The sequence below is a fragment of the Carlito syrichta genome, unplaced genomic scaffold (genome assembly GCF_000164805.1).
Source record: "Carlito syrichta isolate Samal-C Ts95f unplaced genomic scaffold, Tarsius_syrichta-2.0.1 Scaffold301892, whole genome shotgun sequence".
NCBI classification, from domain to species: domain Eukaryota; kingdom Metazoa; phylum Chordata; class Mammalia; order Primates; family Tarsiidae; genus Carlito; species Carlito syrichta.
The window spans coordinates 494,184-516,324 of NW_007245988.1; the positions used below are offsets into that span (position 1 = coordinate 494,184).

At 46.1% G+C, this 22,141-nt stretch overlaps 1 protein-coding gene across 1 annotated transcript in view; it reads right to left on the minus strand.

The window, feature by feature from the left end:
• The window catches only part of PPM1H (protein phosphatase, Mg2+/Mn2+ dependent 1H), a 188,592-nt gene that overhangs the window by 79,535 nt on the left and 86,916 nt on the right, over nt 1-22,141 (minus strand). Inside the window, exons 4-5 of the mRNA XM_021711172.1 lie at nt 21,813-21,897; nt 665-783 (exon numbers count right to left, since the gene is read on the minus strand). Of these exons, the coding sequence (XP_021566847.1) occupies nt 665-783; nt 21,813-21,897 (204 nt within the window). The remainder of the gene's footprint in view (nt 1-664; nt 784-21,812; nt 21,898-22,141) is intronic.

The window sequence follows — 22,141 nt, forward strand, 5'->3', positions numbered from 1 at the left end:
AAGAAAGAAAGAAAGAAAGAAAGAAAGAAAGAGAGAGAGAGAGAGAAAGAAAGAAAGAAAAAGAAAGAAAGGAGCTTGGTGCTCACATACGTCTGTTTTGGGAATAAGACACCCCCTGCCAAGAGTTCCTATTCCAACTTGAATGTACTACATTAATGAGAATAGCCCATTCCTTTTAGTCTTCATAATAACCCTTCGAAGGATATATCTTTTATAATTTTACCCATGGAAAAACGGGCTCTAGGAATTAACGTTGCTGATTTAGAAGAGTTAGAGTCAGAATTTGAACCTGCGCCAGTCTGGCTCGATAAACCCTTGGCCTGTTCTACTGCTTTAATCGCCCTGTCCTAAACATATCAAGCTCAGTGTGCTTTAGAAGCCCCCAGATGCTTGCTCTGTGTGAAGCAAAGAATTAGGTCAGCTTCGTGGGGCCCAGTGTCCCCAGGCGGAGCCTTGGAGAAGCAGGGAGGCGAACCCACGCTTTTGACTTGAGAACGGGTTCTCAGTGCAAAGACCAAAGGCAGGCACCGTCCCTGGTTGTTCCTCACAAACCCAGGCCTTGTCTACGCCTCCTGATCCAAATGGTGCAAGTGGCTTTTCGAGGTGGGGATGCTTGCTCCACACACGCTGTGTGGTGCCGGGGCCGGGGGATGCGTGCGCTTACCAGCCTGTCATATTAAAGTCCCTGTAGAGCATCTTCTTCCCGAGCTCTTTTCTCTGTACCCTCCTTGGAAACTCCAAATGTGTGAACTCATTTCCCAGCAAGTGAGGCTGCATGAATGCCTAATAGCAAAAAGAAAAGGAGAAAAACACACACACACGTATTTAGAGGGAAGAAAAATGAGACTCCAGTATGTTGCATATTGAGACAGGCCATATTTCAAAAACAAGAACATCGTCATGTATTTTAAGGGAAGTAAACAGATTTTAGAAACTAAATACTAATAGAAGATGAGCAAATATGAAAGGAGATACCTAGAGAAACATAGAATAAACTTTGCTTAGCATGGTCTTTTTGCCTCAGAATAACCGCTTTTGCTTAGATTTTACCCCTGACATGCTTTGAATCTTTTAGACATAGATAAATTTCCAATAGGCAGGTTTTAGGAAGGTTCAGACATTCTACTGCAGGCCAAGCAGCGTCCACCCTCTCGGCAAATCTCCATCAGCTGCAAGACAGGGACAACCCAACAGCCCAACCATTCAATTTATGGTTTGACCTAATAATCTCTAAGAATCTTTCAGGACCCCTAGGTGGCTGAAGCCATAGAAATGATAATAGACCACACCTTTTTGATAAGGAGTTTGTGGATTGCAAAGTCTGTCAAGTCTCTTGCAGGAAAATCCCCTCCCTTTGTCTCCTCCCATCTAGCCCACCACCATGGCAGCAATCATGTGACTTTCCTACCCATCTGCCTACTGTCCAGTTCCTGAAGTCAGAACCTGTGCTTACCTGCCCCTTCTTGATGATGTGGAGCAGAACACCATCCAATCACCTTAATGACCTTCCCTCATCACAGGGAAAGGTTAAAAGGACTTAACCATGAGTAGCCATTTGCCATTGCTTTACTAGACACTGGCGTGGCCATTCACTCTTTGAGTTATGGCCATGACCATGTTTCCTGGCTTTGGTTCCCTTTCCTACCTTGGGGAGGTGAATCTTCTCTCTCTCTCTCTCTCTCTCTCTCTCTCTCTCTCTAATTTACTTGTAAATAAACTACATTTTCTAATCTAACTTCTGTGCAATTCTTTGTATCTTTCATGAGACATCAGATCACACCCCAGACACCCCACACTCCCAGTGGGCCTGACCTAACATTCTGGGGGCCCTCCTGGGAGTATGCTCTAACAAAATAAAAATCATGAGTTTATAAAGGGATGTAACTTTTTCATTTATTATGATAAATTCATTGTAACCAAATGTACAGCTCGAGGCATAAGAAAGAGCAATTGAGCTTCCCCAAAGACTCACTGTTTAATTTTGTTTTGTCTTTGAGTCGGGGTCTCACTCTGTCACCCAGGCTAGAGTGTAGCACCATCATGGCTCACCACAGCCTTGACCTCCTTCTGCCTCAGTCTCCTGAGTGACTGGGACTACAGGCATGCACCACCATGCCTAGCGATTTTTTTTTTTTTGTAGAGACAAGGTCTCAGTATGTTGCTCAGGCTGGTCTCGAACTCCTGGGGTCAAGGGATCCTCCCGTCTTGGCCTCCCAAAGTGGTAGGATTACAGGCCTGAGTCACTGTGGCCAGCCTTCGGTTTTTAAATTTAAATCCAAGATGGTTTTGCTCTTTGGAAGGGTATGTTGGTGAGACAAAAGGCGAAAAGTCTCACCCTAATGCTTCCCCACGTGGCTTTCTCTGCTAGCATCTCACCTGCTTCCGTACTTATCCTGGCGTTGCCTTTGAGAACTGCCTGTGGTCTCCAAGTGTACACCATGGCCTGAAGGCGTGGGCTTGGCTAGAGACACCAGACAGGAGTTTGCTGCTGAGTTCTCTGCTGGACGCCCTCCAGCTCACTCTGCCGTGATTGGAAGACTATTCCAGGGCAGACGGATTCTACCCTCTCCCACAGCCCTGCTCACACCTACAAAAAGTCTTGAGCCACTTAGGGAATTGCTTCCAGACAACAAACAGCCTCATTGTCACATTCTAAATTCAAACCTTGTTGTTCAAAAAAACAAACGGCCTCATTGTCACTTTCTAAATTCAAACCTAGCTGTCTAAGAGAGGAACCGCACAGAGGCTGCCCGCTGGAGGTTGCCCTCACTGGAGGCCAGCTGACCCCAGAGCTTCACACTGGAGCCTACACCTGCTTGTGGGCAGCGTGGAGGAATGTCTTCTCTCTGTTCCAGCAGGGAACAGAGTGGGCGTAGCAAGTCACAGGCCAGCACTGTGGAGTGGCAGGGGGTCGTTACCACAGGACAGATGGCCTTGTCCTCAGCTTACTGAGAATCAGTCTCTCCTACAGTCTCCTGCCCAGGACCTGAGGCCGAGAGATCTCTCACTGTTCTCCCCTGGGCCTGGGGGCATTCATCAGAAGGAGTCACCCGAAGCACGGTTTGTCAGGAACCAAAGGGAGCAAGCTAGATGGTCACCAGGCTGGTGGGTAGATTTGGCTGGATATGGAAATCCGAGCAGGCGTGGGGACAGGACAGCACGATGAGGGTGAGGAGGGGACTTGTGCTTCCTGCCTGCTGTGGGGACTCTGGATCACTTCGAGGGGCTCTGAAACCCCTGCTGGGGTTGAGGTTTGCAAGATGACTTCAACATGGGGCTTTATGGAGAGTTCTCCGGGAAGGAGGGATAAAGGGAACTACGACTTAATAGGGCCATTGGGTGGGATGGGCTTGGGTCTGATCCAGGCTCTGCATTTATAAGCTGTGATTTTAGCAGGCTATTTAGTTCCTTGGGTCTCTGTTTCTTTATCTATAAAATGAGATTAATGATATATTTATCTCATTCTGCCTTTTCCGTAATGAAATGTCTATAATGCACTTATTTCGGTAGTCTCTGCTTATAAAAATATCACATCCATCTAGTGATCATTGGGTCCTATTATATCCTGAGTGCGACACTCAGTGCTTTGTGAATTCTCATCTCACCCTCCCAGCAACCTTGTGAACAAAACTGGCTACATCAGTTGTGGGGGCCCAGTGTAACACAAAAGCACAGAGTCTCTGCTCAAAATTAAGGACTTTCAGATGGGACAGCAGAGCACTGACCCAAGCGCAGGGCCCCATCAACTGCACAAGTCAGAGGCCCATGAGACAGGCACTATCTCATTCCTCTTTTATTTTGGTCCATGAAAACTAAGGAACAGAGGTCTAAGGAGTTGAGGAACAGCGTATCTGCTATGTGCCTTTTATGATCTTTGAAATTGTATCAGCATGGAGTTCTTTTTGTCTATCCCCTGCTCCTCAAGCTGGAGTAACATGGATGTAGGGGCTGCCACATGCCAGCCCTATAAAAGGCACGTAATCCACCTCATCTTACTCCCCAACGATCTTACAGAGCATGAGTCAGAGACTCAATTTACAAACGAGGAAACCAAGTTTCAGAGAGGTTGAGACATCGAGCCCAAGGTCATCAGTCAAGCCTGGGCAATTCTAGAGTCTGAGCTTCACATCACGCTTATTTATAACCCTGTTCCAACCCTATGTGGGACCTTTAACCTAGACACACATTTTTATAAAAGACAGTGAGGCGGCCACACAAGGGCCGCTGTCCTTTCCTCCTAGACCGTGCAAAGTCTGAATCAGAAAATTTAGTTAAAAACACACACACACACAAACACATCCATACATAGTGTGGCCACAAGGATGTTTCTGACATTATTTATCACACCAAATGAAGAAATCATTTAAGAATATGTGTGATTAAATAAACTAGCATGAATCCAAACAAGAGAATACGGTGTCATTTGCAAGGATGTTACATCGAATGTACAATGACACAGAGTTAATTTTATTGTGAATTAACAGGTCATCAAACCATATGTGTACGAACTTATGTGTGTTGTGTCTTATATGCCCAGATCAATATATAAGATATACATATGTATACAGATGTTGCTCCATCCAGATAAACCCATTTGATGTTGAAAAGATCGTAAGTTGAAAAGATCTTTAAGTTGAAAATATTGTAAGTTGAAATGCATTTGATATGCCCAACTACAGAACTACATGGTTTAGCCTACCTTTAATGTGCTTGAGGCAAAATCATCTGGCAACACAGGGCACTGTAGAATATGTGTTGATGACCCTAACACTAACCCAGCATTCTGAGAGAGTATCATACCACATATCCTTATCCTGGAAAAAGATGCAAATTCAAAGTGTGGCTTCTATTGAATGCATCTTGCTTTCATATCATCATAAAGTAAAAAAAAAAAAAAATCATAAGTCAAACCATCAGAAGTCAGGGACTATCTGTATATACATGTGTGTGTCAGGGTGTGAATGTGTTCCCCCAAATTCATGTGTGGAAATGTAGCCCCCAATGCAACACTGTTGGGAGGTAGGCCCTTGGGGGAAGTGCTTAGGTTATAAACCCCCGAATTGATTAATGCTGCTATAAAAGAGGGGTTGGAAGAGTGGGTTCACCCTGTCTTGCCCTTCTACCTTCTATCATGTAAGGACCAGCAAGAAGGTTCTCAACAGATGCTGGCATCTTGATCTTGGACTTCCCAGTCTTGGGTACCAGTCTGTGGTGTTTTGTTATAGGAGCACAAAACAGACTAAGTGTGTGTGTGTGTGTGTGTGTGTGTGTAAATACACAGGGGGTGCCAAAAATATATATGTACACATTTTAAGAAAGGAAAAAAATGTAATAAAATTGTAATACTGTCCTGCCTGTCACATGGTGATGCTAGCATTCATTTCATTAATGCCATCTTTTGAACGAACATCATACTACACATTGCCACTGTAATTCATTTCAGTTTCAAAAAGTAATACATAGATAATATCTCTTAAAATGTGTATTTTTTTTTTTTTGAGTTGGAGTCTCACTCTGTCGCCCAGACTGGAGTGCAGTGGCACACTCCTGGCCACCGCAGCCTCGATCTGCTGGGCACTGGCAATCCTTCCGCCTCAGCCTTCCAAGTAGCTGGAACTACAGGCGCGTGCTACCACACCTGGCTCATTTTTGATTTATTGTAGAGATGAGGTCTCACCAAGTTGCCCGGGCAGGTCTCGAACCTGTGGGCCAGGCAATCCACTCACCTCGGCCTCCCAAAGTGCTGGGATTACAGGCTGAACCACCGAGCCCAGCCATGTGTACGCTTTTTTGGCAATTCCAGTAGATACAAAACATACACATATATTACTAACAAACAGACCGGGATTCAAATGACACTCCTGAACACACTTCACAAACCCTGTGACTAAGATGTGATGGGGTTCAGGATACGCGACCCCAAAATATGGTACTTGGCATTTGAGGAGAGAGCAGACGTAGACCACAGAAACCAGAAAGAACTCCCCCCCCACCCCTTCTCGGAAGGGAGCCACAAAACCTAGCTAACCTTTCCCTGAAAATAGTTATGAGACCTTAGTCCAGAGGGGTCTTGCCCTACACCTGGAGGAAGCGAATGTCACACGGAGATAACAGCAAGCATTGCAACAGGCCTTGCGAAGTCCCCTCAATCCCCAGTACTAATATTATATCAGAACCCTCTGTCCTTTGATCACGCTTCTGCACAACTGGCCATAAAAATATATAGGTTTTCCTGTTTCTTTGGGTCCTTCCTTCCTTCTTTCCTTCCAGCCTCCCAAAGTGCTGGGATCACAAGCTGAGCCACTGAGTCCCGCCTCTCTCTCTTTCTTTCTCTTTCCTTCCCTCCTTCCTTCTTTCTGTCCTCCCTCCCTCCCTTCCTTCCCTCCTTCCTTTCTTTCCCTTTTTTCCTCCCTGCTTCCTTCCATCTATCTATCTATCTATCTATCTATCTATCTATCTATCTATCTATCTATCTATCTATCCATCCATCCATCCATCCAACCATCCACCCATCTTAGGGTCTCCCTCTGTTGTTCAGGCTGGAGTGCAGCGGCACAATCATAGCTCATTGTCTCCTCAACCTCCTGGGCTCAAGCAACCCCGCTCAGCCATCCGAGTAGCTGGGACTACAGACGCATGCTATCATGCCCAGCTAATTTTTCTATTTTTTGTAGAGATGAGGTCTCACTCCATTGCCTAGGCTGGTCTTGAACTCCTGTGCTCAAGCGATCCTCCTGCCTTGGCCTCTGAAAGTGCTGGGATTACAGGCATGAGCCACTGCATCTGGAGGGTGTTGGCTTCACATAAAACTCATATGAAGTGAATTTGTTTCCTTTTCTCTTGCTAATAGGTCTGTCGTCCTAGAGGCCTCGGCCAGGAGCCCAGTGATGGGTAAGACACCTCTTCTCCCCATGAGGGTGGATGTGTAGAGCTCCATGTGCTCTCCTGGTAGGCGCATGAGTGGCTCTTGGATGGCGCCTCTAGTCAGGTGTCCTTGGGCCTATTTTATTGGCCTGGGCAGTAGCATCTGTTCTGTTGCAGGTTAGTGAGAACTCCACAGCAGCTGTGATCCCTGCAGGGGATGCCTCACCTCTCCCTTTGAGGATGTGCAGGTTCCAAGGGGCCATAAGGCACACGCCACTTGGGACATCCACAGTCCCCTCACACACAGAGCCTTTCATGATCTCCACAAACTGCTGGCTTTCTCCCAGGATAACAACAGGGTATGGTAGCCCATCAAACTCAGGATGCCATTTCTTAGATGTATCATGATTCTATGACCTCTAAGGAAAAAAAGCTGCCAATTAAAATATGAGAGGGGACCAAAACAAAAACAAAAACAAAAAAACCCCAGGAAGTATCTTTTGGAAGGCAGGTGCCTTGCAGTACAGGTTTCACCCTCTAGGTAAGTGTTCTAGGAACCCATCGGCATTAGGGTACCTGCTAGCGTTGTTGTGAGAGGCTGCATCTGGCTTCAGTGAATTTTTTTGTGATATTCTTTCAGTGCATTTGCCCATTTCATGATGGGTAATTTTCAAGCGCACCTGCCCACACCACACTGAGTGTTCAGCAGTTTTTGACTGAACACAGCATGACCCTGGTGCCCCACATACCTTATTTACCCAATCTTGCCCCAAGCAACTTTGTTTTTGTTTCCCTGGATGAACAAAGTCCTCAAAGGGAAATGTTTGGCTGATGTGGAATACGTAAAATGAAAAATGGCAGAAGCACTAAACGACATCAAATAGACGAGTTCAAAACTCTTTTGAGCAGTGGAAAAAGCGTCTTGCTAAATGTATTGCATCAAGTGTAGAGTAGTTTGAAGGTGATTAAAGTTTAAACATATAAGAATAAATACACACTTTTTTCAGAAACAAATTCCATTTTTGGGGATCCCTCCTTGTATGTACAATGCTTTTTTTACCACCTCAGATTCTAATTTTATTCTTTCTGGAAGAGCTTTTTTATACGTTGGCTGATTATTGTCTGTCACGGTTGTATAGCTTTAATAAAGGACGTGTAAGTGAAGTGTACTGACGAAGGTTTTCCAAGACTTTCACATTTAGAACCCAGCTGCTCTCATCCCTTTTCAACTCTGAATCACTAGTGTCTGTGATTTTCCGCACAGTAGCATCCTGGGTTTCATGCGAGCATTGGTGACGCCACATTTCTTAAATAATCCACAACAGATCTGGCAGCCTCAAAGTTAAGGGTGCGGGAGTCCTTCAGCCAGCTCTGCAATGACCTAGAGCCAGCTTTCTTTGACTGCCACTTCGGGAACGTGACTCAACAAACCTGATCACATCTCACCAACACAATTAGGTCCACACAATTAGATCCAGAGAGGCTACATTAACCCTTCCTTTCTGTCTGCAGGATTTTCTTCTGAGCTGCTGGTCACCGATCCCAGGAAAGAAAGTTTGGTGAGATGGGATTCAAGACATGCTACCCCTAGCTCTAAAGGGATCAGAGGCCTAAACGTAAAACCTCAAACTATAAGAACCTTAGAAAATTCAGGAAACACTCTTATGGAAATTGGAACTGTCAACCAATTCCTGATCCCCAAGTGCCCATGCCATAAGAGATAAGATAGACAAATGGGACCTCATCAAACTGACAAGCTTCTGCAAAGCCAAAGAAACCACCAAGAGAACAGAGAGGCAGCCTACAGACTGGGAAAAAATATTTGCCAACTCTATGTCTGACAAAGGCCTAATGTCTAGAATCTACAAGGAACTCAAATGTGCTGAAAAGAAAAAAAACAACCCCATTACAAAGTGGGCTAAAAATATGAATAGACAGTTCTCAAAGGAAGACATATGAGCAGCCAACAGATACATGAAAAAATGTTCAGCCTCACTAGTCAACAAAGAGATGCAAATTAAAACTACACTGAGATACCACCTAACTCCAGTCAGAATGGCCATCATCAATAACAAAAAATAACAGATGCTGGAGAGGATGTGGCAGAAAGGGAACACTTCTACACTGTTGGTGGGAGTGTAAACTAGTACAGCCTCTGTGGAAAGCAGTGTGGCGATGCCTAAAAGTTCTAAAAATCGACCTTCCATATGATCCCATAGTCCACCTACTGGGAATATACCAGGAAGAACTGAAATCACTCTATAAAAAAGATACCTGCACTCATATGTTTATTGCAGCATTGTTCACAATAGCAAGAACATGGAACCAACCGTGCTGCCCATCAAAAGAGGACTGGATTAAAAAAATGTACATATACACAGTGGAATATTACGTAGCCATAAAAAAGAACTAAATCATGAACTCGGCAGCAACCTGGATGGACTTAGTCTATAATACTGAAACAAAGAACGGAGTACCACATGTTCTCACTCATAAGTGGACCTTGAACAACTATCATAATACTATAAGAAATGGATTGACAGTAGTGGGAAACTGTGGGGTTGTGGGGTGGTGGGGAGGTGGGATTGGCAGTAGTGGGAATCTACCCGGCGGGGAGCACACCTCATCAACAAGGGTGAAGGGTACTTGCACAATGAATATTTGTACACCTAGCCCTGAACTGTACCCGACAATTTTAAAATAAAAAATTTAAAGGTTAAAAAAAAAGACATGCTACCCCAAAGCACAGTATCTTGGCATCTGAGAAACCAGCAGGAGCAGAAGGGGCTTGTTCACCTTCCCCGGCACTTCTCCCTGACAACAGTCCCTAAGAGCCTCATCCCATAGGTACCTTCTTATGCCTTGAGGGGCATCTTTAACTCTGAGGACACAGGGATACAGAGGGGAGTCTGAACAAACAGGCTTGGTTAAGCTCTTCCCAGGTCACTAGGTTCCGCTCCCATATTTCTCCGTAAGTGGGCCACTCTTCCTCAAATCGATGCATATAAATTATATCCATTTACCTGTTTCTCTGGGTCTTCCATTGCTTACAATAACTCTTGTGTCATGTAAAACTTATATTAAATAAACGTGTATGTCTTTCCCTCTCATCCATCTTTTGTTGTTGGGGGATCTGGCAAGGGGTGAGGAAAAGAAATCTTGATCATTTGATGTTTGCATGTGTCCAAGAGGTGACATGTCATGTCTGGCCCCAGCTGACAGTGGCAATCAATCATAAAAGATAACAACTTCAGGCATCTTTTTGAAAAAAATCTTAGTTTTGAGGAAATATGGTCATATTCATCCCCTGTTGACACTGGGGCTGCACTGCACCCTTAGGTTACTCTATCCTTATAGTGGCTTTTCTCCTTCTTATGATAACTGCCACAGCACAGGTGACCTGATTTGTTTTCTGTCACAGTCATGCCTGCTGTAGAATTCATGAGTATTCCCTGTGTACCCATAATATACTTTTACCACTCCTCTCTTTAACATTACCATCCACATTCTAATTGTAGGCCTCCTTCTTACCAACTTTTCCTTCCTTCCATTTTCTTTTGAGACAAGGTCTCACTCTGTTACCCAGGTTGGAGTGCAGTGGCACAATCATAGCTCGCTGCAGCCTCAAACTTCTGGGCTCAAGTGAACCTCCTGCCTCAGCCTCCTAAGTAGCTGGGAATACAGGTGCACACCACCATGCTTGGCTAATTTTTAAATTTTTCATAGAGATGGGGTCTCACTATGTTGTCAAGGCTGGTTTTGAACTCCTGGCCTCAAGTGATCCTCCTGCTTCCGTCTCCCAAAGTTTTAGGATTACAGGTGTGAGCCACCATGCCTGACCTTTCCCGGTACTTTCAATACTTGCTACTGATGCACGTGTCAGGCCCCTTGGAGTTAATGGTGTTATAGCAACTCAGCTCAAGAACTATGTATGTGCAGAGCAAACATATGGCTTCTTCAGGAAAAATGAGATGCTCAAATACACATTTGAGCTGGGCTAAAAAAAAACTAGACTGTGCACAGTTTGTAAAAACTACCTGTTGCTGGCCGGGCGCCATGGCTCACACCTGTAATCCTAGCACTTTGGGAGGCGGAGGCAAGAGGATTGTCTGAGCCCGTGGGTTCGAGCCCTGTCTGGGCAACTTGGTGAGACCTTTTCTCTACAATAAATTATAAAATTAGCTGGGCGTGGTGGTGCACGCCTGTAGTTCCAGCTACTTGGAAGGCTGGAGTGGAAGGATTGCCTGAGCCCAGCAGGTCAAGGCTGCGGTGGCTGTGAGCATGCCACTGCACTCCAGCCTGGGTGACAGAGTGAGACTCTGATTCAAAACAAACACACAAACAAAAAACTACCTGTTGCTTTTTAGAGGATAACACTTCTGCTTGTGAGTCTACCTTTTATGTGAAGGCATCATAAAAGTTTGCACACATGGTCTTCTATACATGCACATTTATACGGGAAGTCATTAAAATAGTATAAGAATGTTATCTGAGGGTTTTCCTAATAGTGTACCCATAATCATGAATATTTCTACTATTGGATATGGATAACTTTCATTAAAAAAAATTCTAAACATGATTAGTTTTTGACAACCTAGTTAAACTAGGTTTTAAAAAGTTGTTCAGAAGAGCCTCACTGCTCATGTCCTAATGATTTTAGGGAAAACTCTGAGGGGGTCTGCCAGGGCAGGGGCCAGGCCTCAGGACAGGGGATGCTGAAGCCTGTGGGTTCCTGGTCAGCCAACATGGAGACGGCCTGTTGGCAGAAGCAGTGTGGCCAAACAACCTGGGGATCTGGGAACCTCTCAGGTCCTCGCCAGCATTCAGGCGGCACAACTGGCTAGAACAACGTCATCCGTACTGGCCTGTGCTTCCGGAAGGACCTCACGTCAGAATTCTAGAATCTCGGGTCCTGAAAGTGATTTTACTTTGAATTCACTACAAGCAACAAATCAAAGTTTAAAGTCTGCAGAGTGTGGGGACAGAATTTGAGAGGATGCTAGTGATTTCCTGACTTTAAACGTAAAAGATTCATGGGCAGTTTTGGCGTGGTTCACTGCCCCCTGAACATACTGGGTGGTTCATGAACATACATCCACAATGACCGCCCCTTGCTAAGGCACATGTCACAGTGATGCCACTTATTAAAAACTGGGCCAAAGCCGGGCTCGGTGGCTCGGCCTGTAATCCCGCGCTTTGAGAGGCTGAGGTGAGTGGATTGCCTGAGCCTGTGGGTTCAAGACCTGCCTGGGCAACTTGGCGAGACCTCATCTCTACAATAAATCAAAAAATTAGCCGGGTGTGGTAGCGCGTGCCTGTAGTTCCAGTTACTTGGAAGGCTGAGGCGGAAGGATCGCCGGAGCCCCAGCAGGTCAAGGTTGCGGTAGCCAGGAGAGGCCACTGCATTCCAGCCTGGGCGAAGGAGTGAACTCCAACTCAAAATAAATAAATAAATAAATAACTGGGCTAAAGTCCAGACAGGACTAAGCACTTTTTAAGATCCCATGTCTACGTGCAAAACAAAAATTCTGAACACTCTCCTAAACGTTCCTTATTTATCTGACACACTGGATATACTTTAAGTTTTTCTCTTTGCTGATGCTATTTGGGTTTATGCATGTTAGGAACCTATGCATAGTGATACCAGCTGGGTAAACGTGCCGTTGGGGTATGTGGACACCAGCTACACTTGAACACGTCCACTATTTTAAAAGCCTTTGCTACTCTCCAGAGTCCAGTAGAGCGCCCAAGAAAGGTTCTAAATAAGTATTTGTTGTAGGAATGTACCCAGAACATTCTGACCTGCTTTGCATAATTACATTTTTGTGATTATTTAAACTTGATAAAATAATATAACATAGCTTTCCATCTTTTGAAAAAGTTAAAACTAATGTCCATGGTATATAAAAGTGACCATGGGCACATGTATTTTTTATTTAGTTAACTTTTTATACTTTTATTTTTTTAGAGATAGGGTCTTGCTCTGTCACCCAGGCTGGAGTGCAGTGGCATGATCACAGCTCACTGCAGCCTTGAACTCCTGGGCTCAAGCAATCCTCCTGCCTCAGCTTCCCATGTAGCTGGGATGACAGGTATGCACCACTGCACCCAGCTAATTTCTTAATTTTTTAATAGAGGCGATTGCCCAGGCTGGTCTCAAACTCCCATCTCAGCCTCCCAAAGTGCTGGAATTACAGGCATGAGCCACCATGCCCAGTCCAACTTATAATTTGATAGAGAACTTCCCATAAAACCACAAGTATGTGGATGCAGCTATACGATTTAAAATCCCATAATGATATTTTAATCCCAAGGATATCAAAATAACAATGCTATGTCTCTTCTTTACTTAATGACTACACAGATCAGAAACCTAGAAATTAGCATTTCATACTAAAGTGTGATTTGAAGTGCAGCAGCCAGCCCTTTGTAAACCAATGAACCTCTTCTTGTGCCTTCATTTTAACCCCAAATCTTGAGGTTTCCTATCCAGGCAGCATCCTAGAAGGCTCCTGAGGGGAGAAGGACGGAAGGATAGCTCAAGTTCAAGTGTGTGCCACAAATATCACCGGGGGAAAGAGCTTGAACACCACTGCCCCAGCAAGGCCAAAGGTGGATCACCAAGACTCTCGACTCCGAAGAGCACAGGTTGGCTAAAAAGAGAGTGGAACATATCCTTGTCACTTCATGTCCTGGGCAGCTAAAGAGAACAAACTTATAAACATGCTGGGTGTGGTGGCTCATGCCTATAATCACAGCACTTTGGGAGGCTTAGGTGGGAGGACTGCCTGAGCCCAGGAGGTTGAGACCAGGTTGGGCAACATAGCGAGACCTCGTCTCTGCAAAAAATGAGCCAGGCACAGTGGTGCACACCTTTAGTTCCAGCTACTTGAGAGGCTGAGGTGAAAGGAAGGCCTGAGCCAAGGAGGAGGTGGAGGCTGCAATGAGTGGTGATTGTGCAACTGTACTCCAGCCTGGACAGCAGAGTGAGAGTCTGACGCAAAAAAAAAAATAAAAAGAAAAAAGAAAAGAAACTTACAAACATGACTACATCTGGCCAGGAACAAGGTCAGCTTTCCTAGGGAAAGGTGGCTAGAATAACCGACCATGTCAGGGCAAGACACCCGGGTGGGGACAGGGGACTGGATGTCTTCCTACAGCTGCCTTCCTTTCTGGTCCTCGGCAGAAACTGGTTTCAAAGGACAGGGAGGGAGATGAACACTTGACCGTGAAGAAACAAAACAAACCCGCCCCAGGAAGAATCTCCGAGTCCCCAAGAGATTGAGACATCACAGGAGGGGATGAGCCTGAAGAAGAGACACCTTCTGGAACCTTCCAGGTAGCCTCTCACTGGAGAAGAAGGAGGCTACAGGTCAAGAGTAGGGGAGTGACCGGAGCCCAGGGCCATCTCACTCCTGAGCATGTGACCCTGAGCTCCAGCCCCCTGGGTTGGCGGGAAGCTATGATCACCTCAGCTGGGCAAAGAGGAGAGAGAGCTGGAGAGAGGGAACTCTAGACCCAGGGAGGGATTGCAGACCTGACTATGTGAGGAGACCAAGGTGGCCAGGGCTCTCGCTGAGTGCCGAGTGCCAGACTTCCATTGGACATGCAGACGGGGGTTTGAGGTCACTCGAAATTACCTTTAAGGGGCCAGGCATGGTGGCTCATGTCTGTAATCCCAGCACCTTGGGAGGTCAAGATGGGAGGAATGTTTAAGCACAGGAGTTAAAGACCAGTCAAAGCAACATACTAAAACCCCATCTTTACAAAAAATAAAATAAAAAATTAGCTAGGCATGGTAGTGCACACCTGTAGTCCCAGCTACTTGGGAGGTTGAGGCAAGAGGATTGCCTAAGTCCAGGGGTTGAGACTTTGGTGAGCATGATCATGCCACTGCACACCAGCCTAGGTGACAGAGTAAGACCTTGACTCAAAAAATAAATGCCTTCAAGGGAACACAAAACGCTTCCTCATTTTTTTCTTTCCTTGGAGAAGATGTCTTCCTGCTGAGCAACTGGCCAGAGAGTGGTGTCAGCCAACAAGGAGACCGACCCAGAGCTAGGGGTGTCCAGACAAGGAATTCACGCAACCTGCATCTCAGTCCCTGCCTAGGTCAAGTACCAGGGCTCCGAAAAAGAGCCCCTTCTTCTGCTCAGAGCTCACACACTAGCAGGGAGACTGAAGACGGCTCATAGCAGGCATGGCATTACCCTAGGGGCCAAGGGACACTCTGGTGCCCTCACTGCAGGGGGTCAGGGAGGAGCTGCAGGGGAGCTTACAAGGTGGCCAGGCCTAGGTTCTGGGACCCAGGCGAGGAGGCTGGAGGCAGCATGTGCTTCTGAGAGAGATCTGGGCAGGGCTGAGGGTGGCAGGAGGGTGGCTTCTTGCGGGGCACCCAGCCCCTTCTGCAAAGGGTTGTGTGCAGTTGAAGAAGTGATGTGCACAGCCATGTCTTTTTGGTTTTTTTTTAAAGAATTGGGATCGTACTCTGTCACCCAGGCTGGAGTAATCATGGTTTATTGTAGCCTCGAACTCATGGACCCAAGTGATCCTCCCGCTTTGGCCTCCTGAATATCTGGGACTATAGGTATACCCCACCTTGGCTGGTCAAGTTTTAAACATATTTTGTAGAGTTGGGGCTTTGCTATGTTGCCCAGGCTAGAGGGCTCACTGCTGCCTCGACTTCCTGGGCTCAGGTGATCTCCTGCTCCAGCACCTTGAGTAGCTGGGACTATAGGCATACCCCATCTTACCCTGCTGGTTTTTAAAAATTTTTTGTAGAGTCAGGGTCTCGCTATGTTGCCCAGGCTGGTCTTGAACTCCTGGCCTCAACCGATCCTTGCACCTCGGCCTCCCAAGTACCCAGCAAAAGTACTTTTAAAAAAAACTTTTCAGTGAAGCATAAGGTACATGGCACAGTGCTCATATCAAATGCATACTGAACACACTCATGTCACTGGTCTCCAGATCAAGAAATGGAACACGAACAGCACACTCGAATCCCCCTCAGGACCCTATCCAATCACTGCCCCCCACCCACCCCCACCACGGGACTTGCTATTCTGACTTTGAGACTGGCTGCGTCTGTTTCTGTGCTTCCTCTGGAATCCTGCAGGATGGCCCCTTTCTTGGCTGTGAAGTCTGAGATTCATCCATGTCGTGTTGTGATGGCCTGTCCATGCCGGGTGCTGTGGGAGATGTCACCTAGTGACCACCTCATGCTGTATTCATCCACAGGCATCTGGAGCGGTTCCATCTGGGTGATTCCAGGCGGTACTGCCGTGCACACTTGAGCCTTGGTGAACACTTGCACCCATTTCTCCAGGTCCGCCCCCAGGAGTGAAATTGCCGGCCACAGTACGTTCAGTGTGAGTGACTGCCAGATCATTTTTCAAGGAACTTGTTCAAATTTTCACTCCCATCAGCAGAATATGGAAAGTACAAATGAGATGAAGATTCTACCACAGGAAGCAGTAAAGTTCTCTAAGTAAGACTTTTAGATTAATTCATTTTTAAAACATTCAGCCTTCTCAGTATTGGAAAGGAAGTTATCAAAATGAGAACTTTCAGTGTCTAATATAAACCATTTACAAAAATATTTTAAATTGAGTACTCTCTCCTCTGTCTTGCCCTAGGGAGGAAATCACATCAGATTACACGAGAGAAGAATTGGAAGCTTTACGACTCAAGAGAATGGATCATGATAGAAAGTCTAAGGCCAGGAATGAAACGAAATGAACAGTATCAGCCAAACCACTGGTGACAGTGAGCAGTCACGCTAATGGTGAAATGGGACCTCTCTTCCAGCGTCATGGCTGGCTGTGTGATCTACGGTGCAGCAATAGGATATTTTGGTTTGGGAAAAAAAAATACAGGAAAAAATGTGAAATGGCCAATATCCAAAAACATATGGGTTGGATGATTCTTTCATAAAGAATTATTGGTCTTAATTTGTTCTTTAAAAAAATCTCAAAGTGGCAAGAACCAAGCTCGGATACATAAGCTATTACAGAATTGGATATGATAAAATTCTGTCTGATGGATGAGGATTTCCAGAAAGATTCACATTAAAATTCTTACATGATCCTTAGAACCCTTAGTCAACAGAAAACATGTCACCATAGCTTTTAGCCTGTTGCCCTTTTTTTTTTTAGGTTGGGGTCTCACTCTGTCACCCAGGCTGGAGTGCAGTGGCATGATAACAGCTCACCGCAGCCTTGACATCCTGGACTCAGGTGACCCTCCTGCCTCAGTCTCCCAAGTAGTTGGGATACAGGTGCCACCATGCCCAGCTAATTTTTTGATTTTTTTTGTTAAAAAAAAAAAATATATATATATATGTGTGTATATATATATATATTTGAGTCTCATTATGTTGCCTAGGCTGGTCTCCAACTCGTGGGCTTGAGGGATCCTCCCATTTTGGCCTCCCAAAATGCTGGCATTACAGGCATGAGTCATCGCACCTGGCCTAGCCTGTCATTTTGTAATGAGAAAACTTGAAAGTCATATGCAGCTTTACAGAAGAGGGAGGTGGGACTGGAGAGGATTTTTCCATGACTCAGATGCCCTCCTAAGGCAGAGATGTGGCGGAGACATCTTTTTGTGACTGTAGCTAGGGTTGCTGGGTTTAACCATCTGCTTTCAAGGTTAAGTGGGATACAGAGGGGGCGCACCCATCATTTTTACCCATGAGTACACTTGAACTTTTCGATTAGACCCTCCTGTCTTCAGAGCAGGCTTGGGCTTAAGAAATGCTCTTCTGGAGATGACTCTTGAGCACGAAAAACCCAGAAAGCCGAGAGGCATGGCTCCATTTACTGGAAGCCTTTCCAGTCCAGCAGCACTATGGAAACCGAGGCAGACAGACCTGGGCATGGTGCAGAGAGCTGGGGAAGGCCCAAAGACACAGCAAGCTGTCACTTCAGATAACGCTGTGCAAATGTGCATCAGAAACCCACTGTCACCTTTCCCAAACATTGTCCTATGATAAGAAACAGCTGTGGACTCTGACTATTCAGCCAGGACAGAAAAGCATCATTTGAAGGTCGGATGATACCAGCACATCTTGACACCATCACATGGGAGTTTATAAACTCCCAGCAGAATGGAGGGAGAGTCAGCACTCTCAAACCTCAGGGATGCAAGGGTCCCCTGATGGAGATCTCCTTCTGGCTGTCACTTCGAGCAAAGGTAGGGGGATTTCTTTGAGGCCACAGCACCAGAGCAGTAAACCCCACTGAGAAACTCCCAGAAACCAGGTCCCCTTCCCTTCCATCTGAGTCTTGACTTCATCAAAACATTCTGACTAGCTTAGTGGATCCCCTAAAATATTATGTTTCAATCACCCTAGAAGTAGTTTTTTTTAAGGCTTCTTCATGATGGCTGCTGGGCAGGGGTGCAGTCTCCACCCTCCCTGTACACCTGCCATGGTCCATGTGGACACAACACGCGTGCAAGCCTGCTCCGTGAGCACCCTGCCTGAGAATCTACAAAACCAAGTCCACATGACCCAGAGGGCCACATGAAGGCCCAAACGAGACCAACACGCCTATCACATCCATCCTCCCGCAATCTGCATCCAGTTCTGTAATCCCCGGCATCCAGACGGTGCATACCACAAACACCAGACATTCTTCTTCAACAAGGATCAAAATGGTTCGTGTGCAAAGGGCTCTGACCACCTTCCCCATGCACAAGGAAGCCATGAATCATTTCTCCAAGTCAAACAAGCCCTGGGACTGCAGACATCTGCTCACAGCAAGTGGCCAGGGGCACAGATGTGGTAAGCATTCCATCATCAATGTGTCTTCACACACCATAAAGTTTGATTTGACCTAAGAATAAGGAATGTGCTGTTAATTTTCCAGCAAAGTACTAACTGGCTGAGATCAGGTAAAGGAAAAAGATACAACAGCTATCATGGTACTGAAGTGTTTCACAATTATACAAGGGAACAAATGTTTCACAAAAATAAATCAGTAGGTTTAGATGTATTTAAAATTATAAAATAGTATACCGTCTTCCTACCCGCCTGCCTGCCTGCCTGCCTTCTTTCCTTTCTTCTTTCCTTCCTTCTTCCCTCCCTCCCTCCTTCTCTTCCTATTTCTTGAGACAGGGTCTCGTACTGTCACCCAGGCTGGAGTGAAATGGTGTGATCATAGCTCACTGTAGCCTCAACCTCCTGGGCTCAGGTGACTTGCCTCCACCTCCCAAGTACCTGGGACTACAGGCGGGTACCACCTCGTCTAGCTAATTTGAAAAATTTTTTTATAGAGATGGGTTCTTGTTTGGTCACCAGCACTGGAGTGCAGTGGTAGGATCATTCTCATTGCAGCCCCAATCTCCTGGGCTTAAGCAATTCTCCCAACCCAGTCTCCCGAGTAGTTGGGACTGCAGGTGTGCACCACCACACCCCATTAGTTTTTTATTTTTCATTTTTTTAGGGAGGAGGTCTTGCTATGTTGCCCCGGCTAGTCACAAATTCTTGGCTTCAAGTCATCCTCCTGCCTGGGCCTCCCAAAGTGTTGGGATTACAGGCATGAGTCTATATTTTATATTACCATGAGATTGCTTTTCATTTTGATTTCTGAACATGTTATGAGTATCTTAAGGGAAGTATTTCGACCCAGTTCACTCAAGAGAAAGGGAAATTCAGAGACATTGTGTGAGGGGCTCGAGGTCACATGGCTCAAGATTGAGCTGTGCAGAGAAGTCCATGTCACCTTCCTGTTTTCTTCTCACAGTTGACACTATTTTTAATATTTTACACTATACACCATCTAACGCTCTCAAATATTTTGCCATGAAGTTGTCACCACTAGGTTATTTATGCTAAGAGTATTCTAATTCTCTCAAATACTTTGCCACAAAGATCCACTTCACAGATCATGTGAATATTATTACTGGATCTGTTCATTCGCAAGCTTTATATTCCTACACTCCTGATGGAATAAAAAGTTGGACAGCCAAGGCGTTTTATGTTTTGATCATTGACACTCCTCATGTCTGGGGAGAAAGCTTTTTAGTAATAAGCTGGAGTAAACTATCTGACTTGGGAGTAAGGATTAAAAAGCACGTGGACAGTGCTCTCACCTTTTAAAAAATTCAGACATTGGCTCAGTTCTGTGGGCTGATAGTGTCCACATTGATTGTTCAAAATATACATTCATCTCAGCAATATTAGTGGTGGCTCTTAAATAAAAATGAGGGGCCAAGCTCAGGGGCTCAACCTGTCATCCCAGCACTTTGGGAGGTCGAGGCGAGTAGACTGCCCGAGCCCGTGGTATTTAGACCAGCTTGGTGAGGTTTCGTCTCTACCATAAATAAAAAATTAGCCAGGCGCCTGTAATTCTGGCTACTTGGAAGGCTGAGACAGAAGGATCACTGGAGCCCAGCAGGTCGAGGCTGTGGTGGCTGGGAGCATACTACTGCACTCCAGCCTGGGTGACAGTAAGGCTTCAACTAAAAAAAAAAAAGAGAGCTGGAACTGGAATGAAGATCTTCTGTTGCTGCTATCTAGGCTACCAAAGAAAGCCAAGAGGCTGACCACCAGATTCCCTGGGAGCGGATTCAAGTTCATCAGCCTGAAGATAGCACCATGAAGGCTAGAAAGTAACCACAGGTACAAGAGAGGAGCACTGTTTTTACAATGGTTTTGGAGTCCTGTTGTCTTATATCCCAGATACCTAGAAACAATTACACCGCTTGTAGAATAAAACAAAAACTTAGACAAAAAATCAAGGAAGAGGGCACAGCTAGTTTCTCAATCAACCAAAGTCATGCAGTCCTGACTGTTCACATGTCCGGAAATTCAGAGTCATGAACAAGGTCCTTTTAGAGCAGCCTGGATCAATTCTCTCCTAAAAGTGGATGGTCACCGCTTTTGCTGCTGTCTGAAAAGAAATCCAGTTGGCGAGAAAACATTTTACCCACACGAAGACTACGCATAGGTGAGTCCACAGAGAAGTTCGCCCCCAAGTAACCTAAGATGATTACCAAAGTCCTTTTTTTTTTTTTTTAATTTTGAGTTGTAGTTTCACTCTGTCACCCAGGCTGAAGTGCAGTGGCACACTCATGGCCACCCCAGTCTCAACCTGCTGGGCTCAGGCAATCCTTCCGCCTCAGCCTTCCAAGAAGCTGGAACTACAGGCATGTGCCCCCACACCCAGTTAATTTTTTGATTTTTATTGTAGAGACAAGGGCTCACCAAGTTGCTCAGGTTGGTCTCGAACCCCCAAACTCAGGCAATCCTCTCACCTCAGCCTTCAAAAGTGTTGGGATGACAGGTGTGAGCCACCACGCCCGACCAAAGTCCTTTTTAATGGCGATTCTGAGCCTCCCCCTGGAATCTGAGGTCATGGAAGTGAGTTTATATTCAGTTTTCCAGAAAACTGAGATTTTTGAGGATAGCCAAGTCCTGGGCTCCTCTCACAATTTCATTCCAGAGAGGGTGATCTACACAGAATTTATTTTCTGGAGAGAAGCACATTTTCTGACACTCGTGCCTTTCCCCAAGGGCCCATGCAACCTCTGATCTGCACACAAGGTGGCGGTGCCAGCGGCGCCCTCCAAGCTGCAACGGTCCCTCCTCAAAGTGGGATATGCACCGAGCCCCTGTTTGAGCTATCAAGTGAGCAGCCAGCCAAGGCGGAAAGGATCTGTGTTCTTCAAAATCACATCTCACACTGGACATCACCAACCATCAGAATAACCCAGAGCACATCACGCCTTCCGTGGGTCGCAGATGGGAGAGTCACGCATGTGGCAAACCCATGGTGGCAGTGGAGTGTGTCATTGCACGCGGAGCCAGATGTGTGAGCCTGAAGGTGTGGGGTGGAAGGAGTGGAGGGCCGATCCCATGTCGGTGGCCACGTGTCCCTCCAGAACAGCTCCCAGGCCAGCCCTGAGGTCACCGTGCTCTGCCAAGCCCCGGCGGCGACGCTTACCAGGTACTGAAGTCGCTGTCGCTCCGTCTCGGGGGTGAACTCCGAAGACATGGGGATGACTTCTCCATTTCTGAGGATGATGGCCCTGGAATGGGGAAAATGCACCATCAGCAGCCTGTCTCGGAAGTGTTCCGACCCTGAGACAACCACAGCATGGTCAGCCCGCACACAAGACGCCAGGAGACGCTGCCACTGCTCCCAGCTCTGGAGTCCTCCCCACAAGGGAGGCATCTCCACTGAAGCCCCTTGCATTCCAGTTGGCCTCTGTTTACTTTTTCTGCTAGCTGTCACCACGCCTTAATGCTTCAACACCAAGCATACTACTTGGC